Source organism: Hypanus sabinus, unplaced genomic scaffold (genome assembly GCF_030144855.1).
Source record: "Hypanus sabinus isolate sHypSab1 unplaced genomic scaffold, sHypSab1.hap1 scaffold_494, whole genome shotgun sequence".
Classification (NCBI taxonomy): domain Eukaryota; kingdom Metazoa; phylum Chordata; class Chondrichthyes; order Myliobatiformes; family Dasyatidae; genus Hypanus; species Hypanus sabinus.
This window is the reverse complement of record NW_026781362.1, coordinates 282,533-309,014: the sequence shown is the minus strand read 5'-3', so window position 1 is coordinate 309,014 and position 26,482 is coordinate 282,533. Positions and strand designations below refer to the sequence as shown.

The 26,482-nt window shown below is 51.4% G+C and overlaps 1 protein-coding gene across 1 annotated transcript in view; it reads right to left on the bottom strand.

Annotated features, from left to right (window-relative positions):
- Positions 1-26,482, bottom strand: part of LOC132389184 (E3 ubiquitin-protein ligase DCST1-like) — a 305,306-nt gene that overhangs the window by 55,328 nt on the left and 223,496 nt on the right. The window contains exons 11-14 of the mRNA XM_059961644.1: positions 21,956-22,055; positions 14,141-14,236; positions 13,058-13,184; positions 10,006-10,122 (exon numbers count right to left, since the gene is read on the bottom strand). Coding sequence (XP_059817627.1) covers positions 10,006-10,122; positions 13,058-13,184; positions 14,141-14,236; positions 21,956-22,055 — 440 coding nt within the window. The remainder of the gene's footprint in view (positions 1-10,005; positions 10,123-13,057; positions 13,185-14,140; positions 14,237-21,955; positions 22,056-26,482) is intronic.

Below are 26,482 nucleotides of genomic sequence, written 5' to 3'. Positions count from 1 at the left end.
GGGTCAGTGGGGGTAGGAGATGGAGGGACAGGACTGTCTGGAGGAGGGTCAGTGGGTGAGGAGATGGAGGGACAGGACTGTCTGGAGGAGGGTCAGTGGGTGAGGAGATGGAGGGACAGGACTGTCTGGAGGAGGGTCAGTTGGTGAGGAGATGGATGGACAGGACTGTCTGGACGAGGGTCAGTGGGTGAGGAGATGGAGGGACAGGACTGTCTGGAAGAGGGTCAGTGGGTGAGGAGGTGGAGGGACAGGACTGTCTGGAGGAGGGTCAGTGGGTGAGGAGGTGGAGGGACAGGACTGTCTGGAGGAGGGTCAGTGGGTGAGGAGATGGAGGGACAGGACAGTCTGGAGGCGGGTCAGTGGGGGTAGGAGATGCAGGGACAGGACTGTCTGGAGGAGGGTCAGAGGGGGTAGGAGATGGAGGGACAGGACTGTCTGGAGGAGGGTCAGTGGGTGAGGAGATGGAGGGACAGGACTGTCTGGAGGAGGGTCAGTGGGTGAGGAGATGGAGGGACAGGACTGTCCAGAGGAGGGTCAGTGGGTGAGGAGGTGGAGGGACAGGACTGTCCAGAGGAGGGTCCGTGGGCGAGGAGATGGAGGGACAGGACTGTCCAGAGGAGGGTCAGTGGGCGAGGAGATGGAGGGACAGGACTGTCTGGAGGAGGGTCAGTGGGAGAGGAGATGGAGGGACAGGACTGTCCAGAGGAGGGTCAGTGGGCGAGGAGTTGGAGGGACAGGACTGTCTGGAGGAGGGTCAGTGAGTGAGGAGATGGAGGGACAGGACTGTCTGGAGGAGGGTCAGTGGGTGAGGAGATGGAGGGACAGGACTGTCTGGAGGAGCGTCAGTGGGGTAGGAGATGGAGGGACAGGACTGTCTGGAGGAGGGTCAGTGGGGGTAGGAGATCGAGGGACAGGAATGTCTGGAGGAGGGTCAGTGGGTGAGGAGATGGAGGGACAGGACTGTCTGGAGGAGGGTCAGTGGGGGTAGGAGATGGAGGGACAGGACTGTCTGGAGGAGGGTCAGTGGGGGTAGGAGATGGAGGGACAGAACTGTCTGGAGGAGGGTCAGTGGGTGAGGAGATGGAGGGACAGGACTGTCCAGAGGAGGGTCAGTGGGCGAGGAGATGGAGGGACAGGACTGTCCAGAGGAGGGTCAGTGGGTGAGGAGATGGAGTGACAGGACTTTCTGGAGGAGGGTCAGTGGGTGAGGAGATGGAGGGACAGGACTGTCTGGAGGAGGGTCAGTGGGTGAGGAGATGGAGGGACAGGACTGTCTGGAGGAGGGTCAGTGGGTGTGGAGATGGAGGGACAGGTATGTCTGAAGGAGGGTCAGTGGGTGAGGAGATGGAGTGACAGGACTGTCTGGAGGAGGGTCAGTGGGTGAGGAGATGGAGAGACAGGACTGTCTGGAGGCGGGTCAGTGGGGGTAGGATATGGAGGGACAGGACTGTCTGGAGGAGGGTCAGTGGGGGTAGGAGATGGAGGGACAGGACTGTCTGGAGGAGGGTCAGTGGGTGAGGAGATGGAGGGACAGGACTGTCTGGTGGAGGGTCAGTGGGTGAGGAGATGGAGGGACAGGACTGTCCAGAGGAGGGTCAGTGGGTGAGGAGATGGAGGGACAGGACTGTCCTGAGGAGGGTCAGTGGGCGAGGAGATGGAGGGAGAGGACTGTCCAGAGGAGGGTCAGTGGGTGAGGAGATGGAGGGACAGGACTGTCTGGAGGAGGGTCAGTGGGTGAGGAGATGGAGGGACAGGACTGTCTGGAGGAGGGTCAGTGGGTGAGGAGATGGAGGGACAGGACTGTCTGGAGGAGGGTCAGTGGGTGAGGAGATGGAGGGACAGCACAGTCCAGAGGAGGGTCAGTGGGTGAGGATATGGAGGGACAGTGTCTGGAGGAGGGTCAGTGGGTGAGGAGATGGAGGGACAGGATTGTCTGGAGGAGGGTCAGTGGGTGAGGAGATGGAGGTACAGGACTGTCTGGAGGATGGTCAGTGGGGGTAGGAGATGGAGGGACAGGACTGTCTGGAGGAGGGTCAGTGGGGGTAGGAGATGGAGGGACAGGACTGTCTGGAGGAGGGTCAGTGGGGGTAGGAGATGGAGGGACAGGACTGTCTGGAGGAGGGTCAGTGGGGGTAGGAGATGGAGGGACAGAACTGTCTGGAGGAGGGTCAGTGGGTGAGGGAGGGACTGGACTGTCTGGAGGAGGGTCAGTGGGGGTAGGAGATGGAGGGACAGGACTGTCTGGAGGAGGGTCAGTGGGTGAGGAGATGGAGGGACAGGACTGTCTGGAGGAGCGTCAGTTGGTGAGGAGATGGAGGGACAGGACTGTCTGGACGAGGGTCAGTGGGTGAGGAGATGGAGGGACAGGACTGTCTGGAGGAGCGTCAGTGGGCGAGGAGATGGAGGGACAGGACTGTCTGGAGGAGCGTCAGTTGGTGAGGAGATGGAGGGACAGGACTGTCTGGACGAGGGTCAGTGGGTGAGGAGATGGAGGAACAGGACTGTCTGGAAGAGGGTCAGTGGGTGAGGAGGTGGAGGGACAGGACTGTCTGGAGGAGGGTCAGTGGGTGAGGAGGTGGAGGGACAGGACTGTGGAAGAGGGTCAGTGGGCGAGGAGATGGAGGGACAGGACTGTCTGGAGGAGGGTCAGTGGGTGAGGAGATGGAGGGACAGGACTGTCTGGAGGAGGGTCAGTGGGTCAGGAGATGGAGGGACAGGACTGTCTGGAGGAGGGTCAGTGGGTGAGGAGATGGAGGGACAGGACTGTCTGGAGGAGGGTCAGTGGGGGTAGGAGATGGAGGGACAGGACTGTCTGAAGGATGGTCAGCGGGGTTGGAGATGGAGGGACAGGACTGTCTGGAGGAGGGTCAGTGGGTGAGGAGATGGAGGGACAGGACTGTCTGGAGGTGGGTCAGTGGGGGTAGGAGATGGAGGGACAGGACTGTCTGGAGGAGGGTCAGTGGGGGTAGGAGATGGAGGGACAGAACTGTCTGGAGGAGGGTCAGTGGGTGAGGGAGGGACTGGACTGTCTGGAGGAGGGTCAGTGGGGGTAGGAGATGGAGGGACAGGACTGTCTGGAGGAGGGTCAGTGGGTGAGGAGATGGAGGGACAGGACTGTCTGGAGGAGGGTCGGTGGGTGAGGAGATGGAGGGACAGGACTGTCTGGAGTAGGGTCAGTTGGTGAGGAGATGGAGGGACAGGACTGTCTGGACGAGGGTCAGTGGGTGAGGAGATGGAGGGACAGGACTGTCTGGAAGAGGGTCAGTGGGTGAGGAGGTGGAGGGACAGGACTGTCTGGAGGAGGTTCAGTGGGCGAGGAGGTGGAGGGACAGGACTGTCTGGAGGAGGGTCAGTGGGTGAGGAGATGGAGGGACAGGACTGTCCAGAGGAGGGTCAGTGAGCGAGGAGATGGAGGGACAGGACTGTCTGGAGGACGGTCAGTGGGCGAGGAGATGGAGGGACAGGACTGTCTGGAGGAGGGTCAGTGGGTGAGGAGATGGAGGGACAGGACTTTCTGGAAGAGGGTCAGTGGGCGAGGAGATGGAGGGACAGGACTGTCCAGAGGAGGGTCAGTGGGTGAGGAGGAGGAGGGACAGAACTGTCCAGAGGAGGGTCAGTGGGTGAGGAGGTGGAGGGACAGGACTGTCTGGAGGAGGGTCATTGGGTGAGGAGGTGGAGGGACAGGACTGTCTGGAGGAGGTTCAGTGGGCGAGGAGGTGGAGGGACAGGACTGTCTGGAGGAGGGTCAGTGGGCGAGGAGATGGAGGGACAGGACTGTCCAGAGGAGGGTCAGTGGGCGAGGAGATGGAGGGACAGGACTATCTGGAGGAGGGTCAGTGGGCGAGGAGATGGAGGGACAGGACTGTCCAGAGGAGGGTCAGTGGGCGAGGAGTTGGAGGGACAGTACTGTCTGGAGGAGGGTCAGTGGGTGAGGAGATGGAGGGACAGGACTGTCCAGAGGAGGGTCAGTGAGAGAGGAGATGGAGGGACAGGACTGTCTGGAGGAGGGTCAGTGGGCGAGGAGATGGAGGGACAGGACTGTCTGGAGGAGGGTCAGTGGGTGAGGAGATGGAGGGACAGGACTCTCCAGAGGAGGGTCAGTGGGTGAGGAGATGGAGGGACAGGACTGTCTGGAGGAGGGTCAGTGGGCGAGGAGATGGAGGGACAGGACTGTCCAGAGGAGGGTCAGTGGGCGAGGAGATGGAGGGACAGGACTGTCTGGTGGAGGGTCAGTGGGCGAGGAGGTGGAGGGACAGGACTGTCTGGAGGAGGGTCAGTGTGCGAGGAGATGGAGGGACAGGACTGTCTGGAGGAGGGTCAGTGGGTGAGGAGATGGAGGGACAGGACTGTCCAGAGGAGGGTCAGTGGGTGAGGAGGTGGAGGGACAGGACTGTCTGGAGGAGGGTCAGTGGTTGAGGAGATGGAGGGACAGGACTGTCTGGAGGAGGGTCAGTGGGTGAGGAGATGGAGGGAGAGGACTGTCTGGAGGAGGGTCAGTGGGCGAGGAGATGGAGAGACAGGACTGTCTGGAGGAGGGTCAGTGGGTGAGGAGATGGAGGGACAGGACTGTCTGGAGGAGGGTCAGTGTGTGAGGAGTTGGAGGGACAGGACTGTCTGGAGGAGGGTTAGTGGGTGAGGAGATGGAGGGAGAGGACTGTCTGGAGGAGGGTCAGTGGGCAAGGAGATGGAGAGACAGGACTGTCTGGAGGAGGGTCAGTGGGTGAGGAGATGGAGGGACAGGACTGTCTGGAGGAGGGTCAGTGTGTGAGGAGATGGAGGGACAGGACTGTCTGGAGGAGGGTCAGTGGGTGAGGAGATGGAGGGACATGACTGTCCAGAGGAGGGTCAGTGGGTGAGGAGGTGGAGGGACAGTACTGTCCAGAGGAGGGTTAGTGGGTGAGGAGATGGAGGGACTGTCTGGAGGAGGGTCAGTGGGTGAGGAGATGGAGGGACAGGACTGTCTGGAGGAGGGTCAGTGGGTGAGGAGATGGAGGGACAGGACTGTCTGGAGGAGGGTCAGTGGGTGTAGGAGATGGAGGGACAGTACTGTCTGGAGGAGGGTCAGAGGGTGTGGAGATGGAGGGACAGGACTGTCTGGAGGAGGGTCAGTGGGTGAGGAGATGGAGGGACAGGACTGTCTGGAGAAGGGTCAGTGGGGGTAGGAGATGGAGGGACAGGACTGTCCAGAGGAGGGTCCGTGGGTGAGGAGGTGGAGGGACAGTACTGTCCAGAGGAGGGTTAGTGGGGGTATGAGATGGAGGGACAGGACTCTCTGGAGGAGGGTCAGTGGGTGAGGAGATGGAGGGACAGGACTGTCTGGAGGATGGTCAGTGGGTGAGGAGGTGGAGGGAGAGGACTGTCTGGAGGAGGGTCAGTGGTTGAGGATATGGAGGGACAGGACTGTCCAGAGGAGGGTCAGTGGGTGAGGAGATGGAGGGACAGGACTGTCTGGAGGAGGGTCAGTGTGTGAGGAGATGGAGGGACAGGACTGTCTGGAGGAGGGTCAGTGGGTGAGGAGGTGGAGGGACAGGACTGTCTGGAGGAGGGTCAGTGGGTGAGGAGGTGGAGGGACAGGACTGTCCAGAGCAGGGTCAGTGGGTGAGGAGATGGAGGGACAGGACTGTCCAGAGGAGGGTCAGTGGGTGAGGAGGTGGAGAGACAGGACTGTCTGGAGGAGGGTCAGTGGGCGAGGAGATGGAGGGACAGGACTGTCCAGAGGAGGGTCAGTGGGCGAGGAGATGGAGGGACAGGACTGTCTGGTGGAGGGTCAGTGGGCGAGGAGGTGGAGGGACAGGACTGTCTGGAGGAGAGTCAGTGGGCGAGGAGATGGAGGGACAGGACTGTCTGGAGGAGGGTCAGTGGGTGAGGAGATGGAGGGACAGGACTGTCCAGAGGAGGGTCAGTGGGTGAGGAGATGGAGGGACAGGACTGTCTGGAGGAGGGTCAGTGGGCGAGGAGGTGGAGGGACAGGACTGTCTGGTGGAGGGTCAGTGGGTGAGAAGATGGAGGGACTGTCTGGAGGAGGGTCAGTGGGTGAGGAGATGGAGGGACTGTCTGGAGGAGGGTCAGTGGGTGAGGAGATGGAGGGACAGGACTGTCTGGAGGAGGGTCAGTGGGTGAGGAGATGGAGGGACAGGACTGTCTGGAGGAGGGTCAGTGGGTGTAGGAGATGGAGGGACAGTACTGTCTGGAGGAGGGTCAGAGGGTGTGGAGATGGAGGGACAGGACTGTCTGGAGGAGGGTCAGTGGGTGAGGAGATGGAGGGACAGGACTGTCTGGAGAAGGGTCAGTGGGGGTAGGAGATGGAGGGACAGGACTGTCTGGAGGAGGGTCAGCGGGTGAGGAGATGGAGGGACAGGACTGTCTGGAGGAGGGTCAGTAGGTGTAGGAGATGGAGGGACAGGACTGTCTGGAGGAGGGTCAGTGGGTGAGGAGATGGAGGGAGAGGATTGTCTGGAGGAGGGTCAGTGGGTGAGGAGATGGAGGGACAGGACTGTCTGGAGGATGGTCAGTGGGGGTAGGAGATGGAGGGACAGGACTGTCTGGAGGAGGGTCAGTGGGGGTAGGAGATGGAGGGACAGGACTGTCTGGAGGAGGGTCAGTGGGGGTAGGAGATGGAGGGACAGGACTGTCTGGAGGAGGGTCAGTGGGGGTAGGAGATGGAGGGACAGAACTGTCTGGAGGAGGGTCAGTGGGTGAGGGAGGGACTGGACTGTCTGGAGGAGGGTCAGTGGGGGTAGGAGATGGAGGGACAGGACTGTCTGGAGGAGGGTCAGTGGGTGAGGAGGTGGAGGGACAGGACTGTCTGGAGGAGGGTCAGTGGGTGAGGAGGTGGAGGGACAGGACTGTCCAGAGCAGGGTCAGTGGGTGAGGAGATGGAGGGACAGGACTGTCCAGAGGAGGGTCAGTGGGTGAGGAGGTGGAGAGACAGGACTGTCTGGAGGAGGGTCAGTGGGCGAGGAGATGGAGGGACAGGACTGTCCAGAGGAGGGTCAGTGGGCGAGGAGATGGAGGGACAGGACTGTCTGGTGGAGGGTCAGTGGGCGAGGAGGTGGAGGGACAGGACTGTCTGGAGGAGGGTCAGTGTGCGAGGAGATGGAGGGACAGGACTGTCTGGAGGAGGGTCAGTGGGTGAGGAGATGGAGGGACAGGACTGTCCAGAGGAGGGTCAGTGGGTGAGGAGATGGAGGGACAGGACTGTCTGGAGGAGGGTCAGTGGGCGAGGAGGTGGAGGGACAGGACTGTCTGGTGGAGGGTCAGTGGGTGAGAAGATGGAGGGACTGTCTGGAGGAGGGTCAGTGGGTGAGGAGATGGAGGGACTGTCTGGAGGAGGGTCAGTGGGTGAGGAGATGGAGGGACAGGACTGTCTGGAGGAGGGTCAGTGGGTGAGGAGATGGAGGGACAGGACTGTCTGGAGGAGGGTCAGTGGGTGTAGGAGATGGAGGGACAGTACTGTCTGGAGGAGGGTCAGAGGGTGTGGAGATGGAGGGACAGGACTGTCTGGAGGAGGGTCAGTGGGTGAGGAGATGGAGGGACAGGACTGTCTGGAGAAGGGTCAGTGGGGGTAGGAGATGGAGGGACAGGACTGTCTGGAGGAGGGTCAGCGGGTGAGGAGATGGAGGGACAGGACTGTCTGGAGGAGGGTCAGTAGGTGTAGGAGATGGAGGGACAGGACTGTCTGGAGGAGGGTCAGTGGGTGAGGAGATGGAGGGACAGGACTGTCTGGAGGAGGGTCAGTGGGTGAGGAGGTGGAGGGACAGGACTGTCTGGAGGAGGGTCAGTGGGCGAGGAGGTGGAGGGACAGGACTGTCTGGAGGAGGGTCAGTGGGTGAGGAGATGGAGGGACTGTCTGGAGGAGGGTCAGTGGGCGAGGAGGTGGAGGGACAGGACTGTCCAGAGGTGGTTCAGTGGGTGAGCAGGTGGAGGGACAGGACTGTCTGGAGGAGGGTCAGTGGGTGAGGAGATGGAGGGACAGGACTGTCCAGAGGAGGGTCAGTGGGTGAGGAGGTGGAGGGACAGGATTGTCTGGAGGAGGGTCAGTGGTTGAGGAGATGGAGGGACAGGACTGTCCAGAGGAGGGTCAGTGGGTGAGGAGGTGGAGGGACAGGACTGTCCAGAGCAGGGTCAGTGGGTGAGGAGATGGAGGGACAGGACTGTCCAGAGGAGGGTTAGTGGGTGAGGAGGTGGAGGGACAGGACTGTCTGGAGGAGGGTCAGTGGGTGAGGTGATGGAGGGACAGGACTGTCCAGAGGAGGTTCAGTGGGTGAGGAGGTGGAGGGACAGGACTGTCTGGAGGAGGGTCAGTGGGTGAGGAGGTGGAGGGACAGGACTGTCCAGAGGAGGGTCAGTGGGTGAGGAGATGGAGGGACAGGACTGTCTGGAGGAGGGTCAGTGGGGTAGGAGATGGAGGGACAGGACTGTCCAGAGGAAGGTCAGTGGGTGAGGAGATGGAGGGACAGGACTGTCTGGAGGAGGGTCAGTGGGTGAGGAGATGGAGGGACAGGACTGTCTGGAGGAGGGTCAGTGGTTGAGGAGATGGAGGGACAGGACTCTGGAGGAGGGTCAGTGGGTGAGGAGATGGAGGGAGAGGACTGTCTGGAGGAGGGTCAGTGGGCGAGGAGATGGAGAGACAGGACTGTCTGGAGGAGTGTCAGTGGGTGAGGAGATGGAGGGACAGGACTGTCTGGAGGAGGGTCAGTGGGTGAGGAGATGGAGGGACAGGACTGTCTGGAGGAGGGTCAGTGGGTGAGGAGATGGAGGGACATGACTGTCCAGAGGAGGGTCAGTGGGCGAGGAGGTGGAGGGACAGGACTCTCTGGAGGAGGGTCAGTAGGTGAGGAGATGGAGGGACAGGACTGTCTGGAGGAGCGTCAGTGTGCGAGGAGGTGGAGGGACAGGACTGTCCAGAGGAGGGTCCGTGGGTGAGGAGGTGGAGGGACAGTACTGTCCAGAGGAGGGTTAGTGGGGGTATGAGATGGAGGGACAGGACTCTCTGGAGGAGGGTCAGTGGGTGAGGAGATGGAGGGACAGGACTGTCTGGAGGATGGTCAGTGGGTGAGGAGTTGGAGGGAGAGGACTGTCTGGAGGAGGGTCAGTGGGTGAGGAGGTGGAGGGACAGGACTGTCCAGAGGAGGGTCAGTGGGTGAGGAGATGGAGGGACAGGACTGTCCAGAGGAGGGTCAGTGGGTGAGGAGGCGGAGGGACAGGACTCTCTGGAGGAGGGTCAGTGGGTGAGGAGATGGAGGGACAGGACTGTCCGGAGGAGGGGTCATTGGGTGAGGAGGTGGAGGGAGAGGACTGTCTGGAGGAGGGTCAGTGGGTGAGGAGATGGAGGGACAGGACTGTCTGGAGGATGGTCAGTGGGTGAGGAGGTGGAGGGAGAGGACTGTCTGGAGGAGGGTCAGTGGGTGAGGAGGTGGAGGGACAGGACTGTCCAGAGGAGGGTCAGTGGGTGAGGAGATGGAGGGACAGGACTGTCCAGAGGAGGGTCAGTGGGTGAGGAGGCGGAGGGACAGGACTCTCTGGAGGAGGGTCAGTGGGTGAGGAGATGGAGGGACAGGACTGTCCGGAGGAGGGGTCATTGGGTGAGGAGGTGGAGGGAGAGGACTGTCTGGAGGAGGGTCAGTCGGTGAGGAGATGGAGGGACAGGACTGTCCAGAGGAGGGTCAGTGGGCGAGGAGGTGGAGTGACAGGACTGTCTGGAGGAGGGTCAGTGGGTGATGAGATGGAGGGAGAGGACTGTCCAGAGGAGGGTTAGGTGTTTGGAGTGGCTTACACAGAGCACAGAATTAAGCCCTTGGCCCATGTTGGATATGCCTTCCACTGAGCCAAACTGAAGAGACATTCAGGGGACAAGCTCTCCGTAAGTATTTTGACAACTGCCTCCACAACACAATTTCAAGAATTCCTCAATCCTTTCTTCGCCTCCAGCTGCGGCCTGGTCTTCCTGCAAAGGACCACCCTTTCCCCATGACCTCACACTGGACTGTGGGCAATCAGACTTACGCAAGTTGTTGGACACTGTCTTTATGTCAATGGTGTTGTTGAAGGCGACAACGGCTCTGCGGATTAGGTTGGCCAGGGTGGAGTTCCCACGAACCTCGATCTCCAAATGGTGGCTCTCTGCATAAGTGAAAGCAAGAGCAGACTGTCTTCTGAAATACCATCATTACACCATGGTTCATTTGGACCTTTACTCCCTCGTCCTCATATCCAAATAAACCCCTGCCATTACAAAGTCAAACTGCTGGAGAAACTCAGCAGGTCAGGCAATGTCTATGAAGGGAACTGGGCCGTTGACATTTGAGTTCGAGACACTCATCTGAACTGAAGGAGTCGAGGGGAGATTGCCGGTATAAAGTGCTGAGGGGAAGGGGTGGGTCAAGGGCTTGCAGGTGACAGGTAGATCCAGGTGAGAGGGAGGGAATAAACAATTTGAGAAGGGAAGAGTGAAGATAATAACAGATGCTGGGAGGAATTTTGTGGAGGGAATAATGTCTACTTTGAACATTTTTCTCTTTTGCGATGGTTCTATGAGACCTTTTCTCCCAGGATTTCTACAGATGTACCATGGAGAGCATTCTGACTGACTGCATCACTGTCTGATATGAAGGGGCCAATGCACAGGATTGACAGAGGCTGCAGAGGGTTGTAAACTTAGCCAGCTGCATCATGGACATAAGTCTTCCCACTTAAAAGAACAATTAAAGGACATCTTTAATTGGTGATGCCTCAAGGAGGCCTCCATCATTCAAGATCCTCAGCATCCAGGAGATGCCCTCTTGTCATTACCGTTATCAGGGAGGAGGTACAAGACCCTGAAGGCCCACATTCAAGGTTTCAGGAACAGCTTCTTTTCATCCGCCGTCAGATTTGTGAATGGACCATGAACCAATGAATGCTACCTCACTTTTTGCTCTCTTTCTGCACTCCTTATTTATCTTTTTATATATTTCTTATTGTAACCTTCAGTGATTTTTATAGATTACACTGCACTGCTGCTACAAAACAACAAATTTCACGACGTATGTCAGTGATAATAAACCTGATTCTGATTCTATTTCCCCCGTTTCCACTCCTCTCCTGATGTCCACCTATCACCATCCCTTTAAATTCACCAAGGCCTGAAAGCTCCCTTTAAACACACTGGTTCCCTGGAATATTTGTATTCTACTGTGTATCATCTTAAAACCAGTGAATTGAAACTCTGTTGGAATGTTAGTTTTAAGGAAAGGTTGGACAAACTGGGGTTTCTTTCTTTGGAGTGTTGAAGGCTGAGAAAAGGTCTGATATAGTTCATAAAATGATGATAGGATAAACTCTTTCCTCCCAGAGTGGAAATGTCAAATACTAGAATTTGTATCTTTAACGTGAGAGGGGAGAAGTTTAAAAGAGATGTGTAGGACAGGTTTCTTTTTATGCAGAATGGTGGGTGGGTTCCTGGAATGGGCTGTCGGGGAGATGGTGGAAGCAGATATGATAGTGATATTTTTGTAAGGGAAGAAGAAGAATAGTCCTTAACTCAGCAGTGGAGTTATCGGAGCACCGTCTTTTGAAGGTGTCTCCGTAGCAAGCTATTCTTGTTTTTATGAGGCCAAGTTGCTAGTTCGATGCTCAACCCAACTTGGATTCAAACTCGGGAACCACTCTGGAGTCTGGCACTGATATTATTGCGCCTCCAAGCGGGGAGATTTATGAGAGGCGGGGAGCACCATATTGTGGTAGGGCCAGTGAAGAGGGAGCACTGCACTGTGGGAAGGGTGTTGAGGAAGGAGCATCGTACAGTGGAAGGGGCAGTGAGGAGGGACCGCCGCACTGTGGGAGGAACTATATTGTGAGATGTTATATTTTGAACAATACATTGTACCCCCCCCATCCCATCCTCTCTATGGTATAAATGATCCAAATGGAAGAAGACTTTTCCTTGGAGTCTTGAGACCACCAATTATCCCAACTGTCAGGATATTCCCAGTAAGATCTTACTTTGCAACAAACTCTCAGATTAATTTAAAATGCCTCATTGGCTGATGAGCATTTTGGTAGTTAAAAAGTCATTGAGAAAATATCAGTCCACTTTCTACATTGTCTACTAATCCTTCTTGGAATTGGATGGACCCTCGACCTCATCACTGGATAAACAACGACAAGATTGTTAGTCTCCTCCTGGTGAACATCGGCAGAAACCACAGCGTTTCTTGGAGTTACCTACATTTGAAGAGAACTTAATTCAATAGCTTACACTGGATAACGAAGATTTTGCTTCCTGAATACTTTTGGGTGAACCTTATGGATTTTGGGCTGCAGATCACGAGAATCACTATGAACTTTCCCTACCTTACACCATTTTTTTGAAATTGCCTGTATTTGTTATTTCAATTCATAATTCAAGTCAGAATAACTGATGCCAAGTTTAGGGAAGGCATTTTTTGAGGGTCCACAAATCAAACAGGTAATCAGTGACAGGTAATCTGAAGAAATTCTAGTGGGACCGGAGAAAACCGCATTGAAGGCATTCAAGGACGTTGTTGAAAATTTTCTTGGCAACTACAGAGCACCAAACTACATGCAGACAGTTGACAACATGATTCCAGCATACAAAACCATGAAGTGCAACATGTCACTAAAGATTCATATTCTGCATTCCCATTTAGACTTCTTCCCTGCAAATCTTGGCACCGTCAGTGATGAGCATGGTGAAAGGTTTCACCAGGACATTGTGGACACAGAGAAACAGTATCAGCACAAATGGAATCCATCAATGCTGGCTGATTATTGTTGGACACTTAAACAAGAAGCCTCAGACACTGAGTACAAACGAAAATCATCAACTAAACCTTTTCAGCTTCAATGAACTATTGCAAAGCATCAGCATTGTTATTAAACACATGGAAGTTAATTTCATGTTTCTCCAAATTCCTATATGATAAAAGTAGCCTGAAATTATATTTGTGTTCAATTTCAAGTGGTGTGTTATAAACAAAAACAATTCTGAGGAAGCAACACTTCCAAAAAAATTTGTTGTCCTATGTTATTAGAGTAGTGTTAGACCAAGACTCACCACTGAAGTTGTACTCCAAGTAACTGTGCCTCTGAATGATGTCCAGCATTGTGAACAGCAGCCAGTCAAGGACAAAGAGCGTGATCAGAACCAGGATTATTGGAATATACTGTACAATTCCTATCACCTGTGGGGTACAAATGCACATAGGGAAGGATTAGATCCTGAAGCCTGGCAACCCTCAGGCGGCAGAGCATAGAATTTACTTCAGCTGTCAGTAATGGTTCTGTGTCTCAAGTTCAAGTTTATGGTCTTCTGCTTGTATATACTGTATATAAAACCAAATGAAATAACGTTCCTCTGGACCACAGTGCACCCAAAAACATACATCACACAGAGCACACAAAACAAAACATTACCATAACGAGACCTCATTGGTGACAGGGTATCCATTAATCTCTCAGCCCAAGGGAAGAAGCTGTTACCCAGTCTGGCAGTCGAGTCCTGACGCTCCTGTACCTCCTTTCTGACAGTAGTGGGTCAAAGCGATTACAGGCTGTGCCGGTAGGGATCCTCAACAATGCTTCATGCCCTTCATCTATGACCCTCTCAGTAAATGTCACAAGTAGTGGGGAGGGAGTCCCTGGTGATCTCGGCCACTTTTATATCTATTTTATTATCTCATGGCCCGTCACATGCCCACAGGTTTGCTATGGACACTTAACAGCAAAGTTAAGGACAATTCTCCAAATGCCACTGCTGAGGGAGTGCAGTACTCAGGAGGGGGCGCCATACTGTGTGATACAGTGGCTAGGGAGTGTTGCACTCTGGAGAGGGGGCTGAGAGACGGAGGGAAACAGACAGAGACATGGCGAGATGAATGGAGAGGAGGAGGGAGAAAGGGACGGGCAGTGAGTGGGAGAAAGAAAGATTTGTGGGAGAGTTGTGCAGAGAGAGAGGGTGAGTGAGGCAAATGAGAGAGGTAAAGGAAGAGGGACTGGGGCACAGAGATAGTGTGACTGGGTCAGAGGGTGGGACAATTGTTAAAGAGTGGCTATTATGTCCATGAGCTCAGTGAGTCCGTGGTGCTTTGTGATAAATACTTGGAGCTAAGCATTGACCCCACCTCAAATCATCACTCACCAGGGTTCTCAACTCTTCAGAGTGGAATCTCAGTTGCCAGGGGAATATCACATCACGTAGTTCCGCCTTCCTCAAAGGCAGCAGGTATCTTCGATCCTGGAGCAAGAAGTACTGGACATGAACCATGGACGTTAGTGTCGCTACACAGCCCTGTATCAGTCCCACACTAATCCCACTGCCTTGCACACTCAGTAAAACTCTGTATTAATCCCCAAACTAATCCCACTGTCCCACTCTCCCCATAGCCCTGTATCAGTCCCCAAAATAATCCCACTGCCCCTCTCTCCCCACGGCCCTGTATCAGTCCCCAAAATAATCCCACTGCCCCACTCTCCCCACAGCCCTGTATCAGTCCCTAAACTAATCCCACTGCCCCACTCTCCCCACAGCCCTGTATGTCCCTAAACTAATCCCACTGCCCCACTCTCCCCACAGCCCTGTATCAGTTCCCAAACTAATCCCACTGCCCCTCTCTCCCCACAGCCCTGTATCAGTCCCCAAACTAATCCCACTGCCCCTCTCTCCCCACAGGCCTGTATGTCCCCAAAATAATCCCACTGCCCCACTCTCCCCACAGCCCTGTATGTCCCCAAAATAATCCCACTGCCCCACTCTCCTCACAGCCCTGTATCAGTCCCTAAACTAATCTCACTGCCCCACTCTCCCCACAGCCCTGTATGTCCCTAAACTAATCCCACTGCCCCACTCTCCCCACAGCCCTGTATCAGTTCCCAAACTAATCCCACTGCCCCACTCTCCTCACAGCCCTGTATCAGTCCCTAAACTAATCCCACTGCCCCACTCTCCCCACAGCCCTGTATGTCCCTAAACTAATCCCACTGCCCCACTCTCCCCACAGCCCTGTATCAGTTCCCAAACTAATCCCACTGCCCCACTCTCCTCACAGCCCTGTATCAGTCCCTAAACTAATCCCACTGCCCCACTCTCCCCACAGCCCTGTATCAGTTCCCAAACTAATCCCACTGCCCCTCTCTCCCCACAGCCCTGTATCAGTCCCCAAACTAATCCCACTGCCCCACTCTCCCCACAGCCCTGTATGTCCCCAAAATAATCCCACTGCCCCACTCTCCCCACAGCCCTGTATGTCCCCAAAATAATCCCACTGCCCCACTCTCCTCACAGCCCTGTATGTCCCCAAACTAATCCCACTAATCTGTTCTCCCCCACAAAGATCAAAGTTCAAAGTAAATTTATTATCAAAGTACATATATGTCACCTTATACAACCCTGAGATTCATTTTCTTGTGGGCATACTCAATAAATCTATAGAATAATAACCATAATAACCATAATCAATGAAAGACTGCCCAACTAGGATTTGCACAAATTGTGCAAATACAAAAACAAGAAACAATAATAATCAGTAAATAAGAAATAAGTACCGAGAACATGAGATGAAGAGTCCTAGGAAGTGTGTCCATTGGTTGTGGGAACATTTCAATGATGGGACAAGTGAAGTTGTCCCCTTTTGTTCAAGGTTTGAGGGGTAATAATTGTTCCTAAACCTGGTGGCGCAAGTATCATTTTCCAAACTAATTCCACTGCCCCAATCTCTCCCACACAGCCCTGTATCATTCTCCAAACTAATCTCACTGGCAGCACTCTGCAATTCTCTCTGTTCATGACCCAAGCAGCCTCCTGCCTTCTCTAGTCTTTGTTACAACTGTCTGCTCCTCACCAATGGCATTGTAAAGTGAACATCAAACATCGCGGCTCTCCATGTTCAATCTGGCTTAACACTACACTCTCTCAACTGAATCCCTTGTTTTTGTCACTCCCCCACTAGTGGAAATAGCTGCCAGTAGCCATAAAGTTGATGGTTAAGTTTAGAAACAAGAGTCAAAAGACACCAGTCTTATTCACTGTCAAACAGAAAAGGTTAGGAGGAAATTCAAGGTAAATCAACGATGAGTTTATTGTCATAAACACAAATACATATCTGCACATGTGCAACGCAAAAGTTCAAAGTAGATGTCAGAATCCCGAGTTTCTGTTTCTTGCAGACATTCATAGTCGTTGTCAGCATCTCGAGAGATGATGGTTCCGGAGCTGTCGCCTTGGGGCTATTTGTATTTTCTAGAGTGGCTGTACAGCCCCACTCTGGAGTGACCGTCTCTTTCACAGCGGCTGCAGGTGATGGAGGAAGGTGCTCTGGGTGATGCAGCTCTGGCTTCTCTTCTGGCTCTCTCATTGATGAGCATTTTGGTCCTTGCTGCCTCAGCATGTCGCACACCACTGGTCTGGTCTTCAGCTGTTTCCTCCCATGCGTTGAGGTCGATGCCTGCCAGCTTCACATCGCGCTCGCAAACATCCCTGTAGCGGTGGCATGGTCTTCCTTGTGGGCGGTAACACTCACTCAGCTCGCCATGCAGCATCTCCTTGGGAGTACGTCCCTGATCCATCCATTTAACATGGCCCAACCATCTGAGGCATCTGTGGCTGAGTAGTGCATGGATGCTGGTGGTGTCAGTCTGCTGCAGAACCTCTGTGTTGGTGATTCTGCCCTGCCAGGAGATGTGCAAGATGTGCCTGAGGCAGTGTAGGTGGAACGAGTTTGCCCTCTTCTCTTGGCTGATGCATGGTGTCAAAGCCTCGCTGGTGTGGAGGAGTTTGCTGGGCACCGATGCCTGGTACACATGCAGCTTGGTCTTTGTCAGCTGTCTGTGTTCAGTCTAGCCATGACACCTGCAGCTTTGGAAATCCTGCTGTTTACCTCTGCTTCAAGGGACAGGGAATGGTGATGGTTGACCCAAGATAGGTGAAGGAGTCAACTACAACAAGAGAGCAACCATTAATGGTGATGTTTGGGGGAGATTCTGCACCTTAGGTCATGATGTTTGCCTTCTTAGACTGATGGTTAACCCAAACTCCTTGCAGGCACGGGCGAAGTGGTTCTCAGTGTGTGACGTCAATGCTGCACCATCTGCAAACAGCACCTCATGGATGAGGGCTGTCCTAACTTTGGTCTTGGAGCACAAGGGAATGACGTTGAACAGCCTACCATCAGCTCTTGTGCGAAGGGAGATGCCTTCAGTGCAGCCTGTGAAAGTATAATGAAGGAGCATGGAGAAGAAGATTCAAAGACTTCGGTGCCTGGACACAACCTTGTTTCACTCCACTGCTGACTGGAAGGGCATCAGAAGCTGCTCCACTGAAGCAGACGGTGCTGTGCAAGCCCCTATGGAAGGGTGGTATACTGCTGTGCAGTCTTGGGGGGCAGCCAACCTTTAGCAGGAGCTTGAAGAGTCTGCCTCTGCTGATGAAGTAGCACCTCCTCTCCCCACAAACGAATCACCCAGTGCCGAACTACTTCCCCAAGTACATTCCACACAATCTGACTCCCTTCCCCACTGGGTACCGAATGGGCCTGCCCTGCCGCGAGGTCTCCATATCCTCCTGCCGGCTGGTCAGCGCCGCATCCTCTGCCTGTGCCTGCAGGCCCACCCACACCCATTTGGTGGTGCCAGCGCCATTTCCTTGGCACAGAAGAACAAAGAAAAAATCTACACAGAAACAAACAAGACCAAGTGTGCCAGAAACAAAAGATACAATAATAATAGTGATAAATAAATGGTAAATAATTAATAGTGAGTCCTTGAAAGAGAGTCCATAGTTTGAGGAATCAGTTCAGTACTGAGGTGAGTGACGTTACCCACAACAGTTCAGGAGCCTTATGGTTATAGGCTTAGAGTGATTAATTGTTAGTCTATAACCATAAGGCTCCTGAACCAGCAAGCCTTATCATCCAGCAGCATTTACATCCACTGTGATGAAGTGCTTTGAGAGGTTGGTGATGACTCCTGCAATGGAAGTGACTTGGATCAGCTTCAGTTTGCCTAACATGACAAGTCTGCAGCAGATGCCATTTCACTGATTCTTCACTCAACCCTGTAACATCTGGATAGCATAGATGCACACATCAGGATGCTCGTCATCGACTTCAGCTCAGCTCAGCTCTGTCACCTCCTCAAAACTAATCAATAAGCTACAGGTATCAACAGCTCCTCAGTCAGTTGGATTGGCAACATCTACTCCACAATCTCCACCAGCACACATACACCACAAAGCCACGTGCTGAGGCTCCATATTTTTGACTGTGAGGCTCCACTACCAAATGGAAGTTTGCTTATTGGCTGTTATTGGCTGAACCAATGACAATTGATCAATCAGCACATAGAACGGAGATTGAACATTGGCTGAACAACAACCTCTCATTCAATGTCAGTAAGACCAAGGAACTGATGATTGACTCCAGGATGAGGAAACCAAAGGTCCCATGAGCCAACCCTCAACAGGATATTGGAGGTGGATAGAGTCAGCAACTTTAAATTCCTCATTGTTATCGTTTCAGAGGATCTGTCGTTCGTGCAGCACACAAGTACAATAATGAAGAAAGCACAGCAGCACCTCTACTTCCATAGAAGTTTGAGAAGATTTGGCATGACATCTAAAACTTTGACATCACTGCCCTTGAAAGGAAGATCATGCAAAAAGTAGTGAATGTGACCCAGTCCATCACAGGTAAAACCCTCCCCACCAGAGTGCTATCACAGGAAAGCAATGTCAATAATCGAATGCTCTCTTCTTGCTGCTGCCTACAGGCAGGATACACAGAAGCCTCAGGACCAACACCACCAGGTTTAGGAACAGCTATGACCCTTCATATCAAAGTCAAAATTCAAAATAAGTTTATTATCAAGGTACGTACAGTGTCTATAAAAAGCATTCAACCCCCCCTTGGAATTTTTCATGTTTTATTGTCTTACAGCATTGAATCACAGTGGATTTAATTTGGCTTTTTGACACTGATCAACAGAAAAAGACTCGTTCATGTCAAAGTGAAATCAGATCTCTACAAAGTGATCTAAATTAATTAGAAATATAAAACACAAAATAACTGATTGCATAAGTAGTGACCCTCCACCTTTTAATATGACACACCAAATCATCACTGGTGCAAATAAATGGTTTAGAAGTCACATAATTAGTTAAATGGAGATCACCGTGTTCAGACAAGTAGTAAAAATATACTGTATCTGGAAGGTGCAACTGCTGGTGAGTCAGTATCCTGGCAAAAACTACACCATGAAAACAATTGAAAACTCCAAGCAACTCTGTGAAAAGGTTATTGAAAAGCAGAGGTCAGGAGATGGATACAAGAAAATTTCCAGTATCCCTTGGAATACAGTTAAGTCAATCATCAAGAAATGGAAAGAATATGGCACAGCTGTAAATCTGCCTACAGCAGGCCGTCCTCAAAAACTGAGTGACTGTGCAAGAAGGGGACTAGTGAGGGAGACCACCAAGAAACCTATGACAACTCTGAAGGAGTTACAAGCTTCGATGACTGAGATGGGAGACTGTGCATTCAACAACTGTTGCCCGGGTGCTTCACCAGTCGCAGCTTTATGGGAGAGTGGCAAAGAGAAAGCCACTGTTGAAAAAAAATGCTCATGAAATCTCAGCTAGAGTTTGCCAGAAGGCATGTGGGAGTCTCTGAAGTCAGCTGGAAAAAGGTTCGAGGATCTGATGAAACCAAAACTGAGCTTTTTGGCCATCAGACTAAACACTATGTTTGACATAAACCAAACATTGCACACATCATCAGAAACACACCATCCCTACCTTGAAGCATGGTGGTGGCTGCATCATGCTGTGGGGATGCTTCACTGCAGCTGACCCTGGAAGGCTTGTGAAGGTAGAGGGTAAAAAGAATGCAGCAAAATACAAGGAAATCCTGGAGCAAAACCTGATGCAGTCTGCAAGAGAACTGCAACCTGGGAGTAGGTTTGTTTTCCAGCAAGACAGTGACCCCAAGCATAAAGCCAAAGCTACACTGGAATAGCTGAAAAACAATAAAGTGAATGTCCTGGAGTGGCCAAGGCAGAGTCCAGACCTCAATCCGATTGAGAGATTGTGGCTGGACTTAAAAAGGACTTGACCACACACAATCCCAATGCAATCTGACAGAGCCTGAGCAGTTTTGTAAAGAAGAATGGGGAAAAATTGCAGTGTCCAGATGTGCAAAGCTGATAGAGACCTGTCCTCACAGACTCAAGGCTGTAATTGCTGCCAAAGGTGCGTCTACTAAATACTGACTTGAAGGGGGTGAATACTTATGCAATAAATTATTTTGTAGTTTATATTTGTAATTAATTTAGATTACTTTGTAGAGATCTGTTTTCGCTTTGACACCAAAGAGTCTTTTGTTGATCAGTGTTAAAAAAAAAGCCAAATTAAATCCACTGTGACTCAATGTTGTAAAACAATAAAATGTGAAAACGTCTAGGGATGGGGGGGGGGCGAATTTGAATACCTTTTATAGGCACTGTATATGTCACAATATACAACCCCAAGATTTGTTTTCTTGCTGGCATACACAGTAAAGCCAAGAAACACAATAAAATCAATGAAAGACTGTGTCCAACAGGACGAACAAACAATCAATGTGCAAAGGACAACAAACTGTGGAAATACAAAAGAGAATAAAAATAATACCAGGACCTAAACTTGATGGTGTGGTGTGGGTGCAAAGGCATCTCTACCTTCGTGCTAATGGCAGCAGCGAGAAGACAGCAAGGTTTGCATGGTAGGGGCCATCGATGATGGATTTTGCCTTCTTGAGGTACACACACACACACACACACACACACACACACACACACACGTGCAGAGTTCACACGTTCTCCCTGTGAAACCATGGGTTTCCCCAGGTGCTTTGGTGTCCTCCCACATATCAACAATAATTGCACACTACAAATTGCCCTCAAATCAGGTTAGTGGTTAAAAAAAAAATAAATGAGTGTTGCTGAGCAGGTGTGAGAGAATATCTTGGAGTAGAGGGAAATATGGCTGGTGGGATTGGTGCTCTGGATTCAAGTATGGAAGCAATGGACCAAAAGGCCTCCTTCACTATCCTTATACAGTACCTATTCTCCATCCCTATTTGTCCCTGGGACTGTGTCCCAGCAGGGTACTTTAGGGTTGTTAAGAAGTTGAGTGTAGTCTACAGTGCAGGTGCTAGAGGTACACAGCAGGTGGACCAGCTTCTGTGGGAAGAGAAGTAGTGTTTTCAATTTCGTGTCGAAGATCAGACCTGCCAAGTATTCCCAGAATGTATTGTTTTCATTGCTGGTTTAAATGGTACACCCTTGTGTTTATGATTTGCAATCTAAACCATGTGTTGTACAACTACAACAACAGCAATACTTTCCGGACACATCCCTCCCTACTATCTGTCGTATCTACAGGAGGCGCTACCTCAAAAAGATCATCAAAGACCCCCAACATTTAGCCCATGCTATCTTCTCATAGCTCCCATCAGGCAGGAGGTACAGAAGCCTGAAGTGCCACACCACCAGGGTCAGGAACAGCCACTTCCCTTCAACCATTCGGCTCCTGAATCAACAGGTATCACCGCCTCTGTATAGTAACGCTGTGACTGCTTTGCACCACAATGGACTTTAATTTTGTTCTAGTTGCCTTCTTTCTGGATAAATTGTGTCTGATTCATGTATAGTTGTGTATCAATTTTGTTCTATATTTTGTTTAGTTTAGTTAGCCATTTGATTACTAATTGAATCAGTTCAACACAAAATTGTGGGCCAAAGGGGCTGTCTGTGTGCTATACTGTTCTATGTTTGATTTCTGCTTTCCTTGTAAATGCTGCTTTTCGACGCTATGCGCCGGTGATGCTTTTGCAAGTACGATTTTCATCACACCTGTACTCGGGCAGATAACAATAAACTCGACTTTGATTTTGACCTTGCAGAAACTTCACTCCAACATGCTTACCATGATCCTGCGCCTGGCATCGATCTGTCGAAAGTACGTACTGATGTAAATATTGTCATAACGGATGTCCTTGTTGAATTTATAGATGTACAGAAAGGCTCTGGGCACAGAGGGAGAGAAAATGATTCTGATTATATCCAGTCAGAGAAACAAGTTCAAGTTCAAGCTTAAATTTAGTTGTCATTCAACCAAATATGAATACCCTTGAATACACAGCCAAACCAAACAGCATTCCTCCAGGGCCAATGCACAAAACACAAAACCAACAGTCATACACAGCACACTGCACATGCAGCATGTATATGACACCAGCAAACACAGTCACATAAAACATAGAACAAGAACATGGACTATGGAACAGTACAGCACAGGCACAGACCACTCAGCCCACAATATTGTGCCGAGCCAACTAAAACGCAAATCAAAAACACCCGAACTCTAATCCATCCTACCTACACAATGTCCATATTCCTCCATCTTCCATACATTCATGTGCCTATCCAAACATCTCTTAAAAGCCTCTAATTCACCTCCATCACCACACCAGGTAGTGGCAGCCACCACTGAGTAAAAAACTTACCCCTCACATCCCCCTTGAACCTACCCCCTTTTCACCTTCAATGCATTCCCTAGGGTATCAGACATTTCAACATTGGGAAACAGATGCACCCTGTCTACCCATGCCTCTCATAATCTTGTAAACCTCTATCAGGTCTCCCCTCAGCCTTCGACGCTCCAGATAAAACAATCCAAGTTTATCCAGCCTCTTATGCCAGCACATGCTCCCTAAACCAGGCAGCATCCTGGTAAACTGCTTCTGCGCCCTCTCTAAAGTCTCAACACCCTTCCTATAGTGGGATGACTAGAACTGTACACAATACTTCAGACGTGGCCTAACCAGAACTTTATAAAGTTGCAACATAACGTTCTGACCTTTGAATTCAATGTCTTAACTAATAAAAACCTCTTTAACCACCTTATCAACCTGTATAGCCACTTTCACGTGGACCCCAAGATCTTTCTGCTCAGCAACACTGTTAAGGAACTTGCTCTTAACAATGTACTGTCTCTTTGCATTTGCCCTAGCAAGGTGCAACACCTCACATTTATCTGAGTTAAACTCCATCTGACTTTTCTCAGCCCATATCTGCACCTGATCTATATTGTGCTGTGTTCTCTGCCAGCCTTCTACACTATCCTCAACTCCACCAATCTTGGTATTATCCACAAATTTACTAACCCACCCAAGTACATATTCATCCAGGTCACTTATAAACATCACAAACAGCACAGATCCCTGTGGAACTCCACTAATTATAGACCTTCAGCTCTAACAGGTCCCTTTAACCCACCCCTCTGTTGTCTTATGCACAAGCTAGTTCTAAATCCAAACAGCCAATTTGCTGCGGACCACATGCATCTTAATCTTCTAGGTTAGCTCCCATGAGGGACTTTGTCAAATGTCAAATCTCTCTCGTCACATTGTCAAAAAACTCAATCTAGTTGGCAAGGCATGACCTACCTCGCACAAAGCCATGATAGCTCTCCCTAAATAAGCCATGGGTTTCCAAATGTTCATATCCCATCTCAAAGAATTTTCTCCAGCAATTTCACTACAACTCACTGGTGTATAGTTCCCAGAATCTTCCCTTGTTCCCTTCTTAGGTAGCGGTACAACCTTGGGCCTCTAGTTTTACTATTGTTCTACTATAGTTAAGCCTATAGTTTTGGCCTGCTCCTGCCCCACCGAACTTGTATCTGCCTACCTCGACTCCATTTTGTCACCCATAGTTCAGTCCCTCCCCATCTACATCCAGGATACATCCCATGCCCTCCACCTCTTCAATAACTTCCAGTTCCCCGGTCCCAACCGCTTCATTTTCAACATGGATGTCCAATCCTTATACACTTCAATTTCCCATCAAGAAGGCCTCAATGACCTCCGCTACTTTCTGGACAATAGACCTCATCAGGTCCCCAACACCACCACACTCCTCAGGTTGGCGGAACTGGTACTCACACTTAATAACTTCTCCTCCGGCTCTTCCCACTTTCTTCAGACCAAGGGTGTAGCAATGGGCACTCACATGGGCCCCAGCTATGCCTGCATCTTCGTGGGTTATGTAGAACAGTCTATGCTCCAAATCTATCCTGGTACTGCTCCCCAACTTTTCCTTCGATACATTGACGACTACATTGGTGCTGCTTCCTGCACACATGCTGAACTCGTCAATTACATCGACTTTGCCTCTAACTTTCACCCAGCCCTCAAATTCACTTGGTCCATCTCAGACACTCTTGGGACATCTCTCCCCTCTATCTCTCGGTCTCCATCTCTGGAGATAGACTGTCCTCTGACATCTTCCATAAACCCACTGACTCCCATAACTACCTTGATTATAGCTCTTCCCACCCTGCCAAACGCAACAATTCTATTCCCTATTCCCAGTTCCTCCATCTCCACCACATCTGCTCCAAGGATGAGGCTTTCCGTTCCAGGACATCCCAAATGTCCTCTTTCTTTAAGAATCGTGGTTTCCTTTCTGCTGTCATCAGTGATGCCCTCACCCACATCTCCTCCATTTCCCGCACTTCAGCCCTCACCCCATCATCCCGTCACCACAACAGGGACAGGGTTCCCCTTGTCCTCACCTACCACCCCACCAGCCTCCAGATCCAGCATATTATGCTCCGCAACTTCTGATACCTTCAACAGGACCCCAACACTAAGGATGTCTTTCCCTCTCTACCCCTCTCTGCTTTTCACAGGGATCATTCCCTCCGCGACTGGCTGGTCCACACATCCCTCCCCACAGATCTCCCACCTGGCACTTATCCCTGCAAGCGTAAGTGCTACACCTGTCCCTACACCTCCTCTCTTACCACCATTCAGACCCCCAAACAGTCCTTCCAGGTGAGGCAACACTTCACTTGTGAGTCTGTTGTGGTCATCTATTGCATCCAGTGCGGCCTCCTCTACATCAGCGAGACCCGACGCAGATTGGGGGACCGTTTCGTGGAGCACCTCCGCTCTGTCCGCCATAACAGACAGGATCTCCCGGTTCCCACTCACTTCAACTCTCCCTCTCATTCCCATTCGGATTCATGGCCTCCTCTACTGCCATGATGAGGTCAAACTTCGGTTGGGGGAACAACATCTCATATACGGTCTGGGTAGTCTCCAGCCCCTTGGTATGAACATCGAATTCTCCAATTTCCAGTAATTCCCTCCCCCTCCCTTCCCCCATCACACCTTCACTCTGTCTCCTCTTCTAGCTGCCTATCACCTCTCATGACTCTGCCTTCTTCTACTACCCATAGCGCTTTCCCCTTATATTCCTTCTTCACCTCTCCTGCCTATCCCCTCCCTGCTTCCCCTCCCCCACCCCTTGATCTTTCCTCTGATTGGTTTTCCACCCTCCCCCCACCTTCTTTATAGGGCCCCTGCCCCCTTCTCCTTCAGTCCTGACGAAGGGTCTTGGCCCAAAACGTTGACTGCTCCTTTCAACGGATGCTGCCTGACCTGCTGAGTTCATCCAGCTTTTTTGTACATCTTGATTTGACCACAGCATCTGCAGTACAACCTTAGCCATTCGCCAGTCCTCCAGGACATTGCTGTGGCTAGAGAGGACATGAAGATACTGGTCAAGGGCCCAACAATCTCTTCTTTTGCCTCCTTCAACAACCTGAGGTAAATCCAGTGAGGCCCTAGGGACTTCTCCATACACCTTATGAGATCTAACACCTCCTTCTCCGTGACCTCTAAATGCCCTAATGTATTTATACAGTCAACACTGATCTCCTGGTCCCCCATTTCCTTTTCCTTGGCAAATACTGAAGCAAAGTACTCATTATGTACCTCATACACCTAAGCAAATATTCCCCCCTTTATCCAACTCCCCCTCCCCTCTTTTATTTTCTCCTCTATATTTTCTAAAACTTCAAAAACCTGGTACATTAAACACCCATTCCAGAGTGGTCCCACCCTCTCCCTATTTGCACTCTTGCTCTCGATGTATATATAAATGCCTTGGGATCACCTTAATCCTACTCACCAAGGACTTTTCATGGCCCCTCCTGGTTTTCCTCATTCTGTTCTTTCATTCTCTTCTGGTTTCTTTATACACCTCATGTGCCCCTTTTGATCCGGACTTCTGAAGCTTTACACACTTTTCCTTTTTCTTCTGGCCTAAATTCATCACCTCTCTGGACACCCAAAATTCTCTTCTCTTTCCATCCCCATCCTTCCTTCTAACAGGAACATACCTTTCCTGTACTCTGTGCAGTTGATCTTTAAACACCTTCCACATGTCTGATGTGGACTTGCCAGAAAAAAAGTTGTTTCCAATTAACACTTCTTAATTCCTGCCTAATGTCCTTGTTATTTGCCCAACTCCAAGTTAAAACTCTCCCATAAGACCATACCTATCCTTATCTACAGCTGTCCTGAAAGTTAAGGAGCTGTGATCTCTGTTCCCTAACTGTTCACCCGGTGAAAGGTCAGTCAGCTGGCCAGGCTCAGTACCC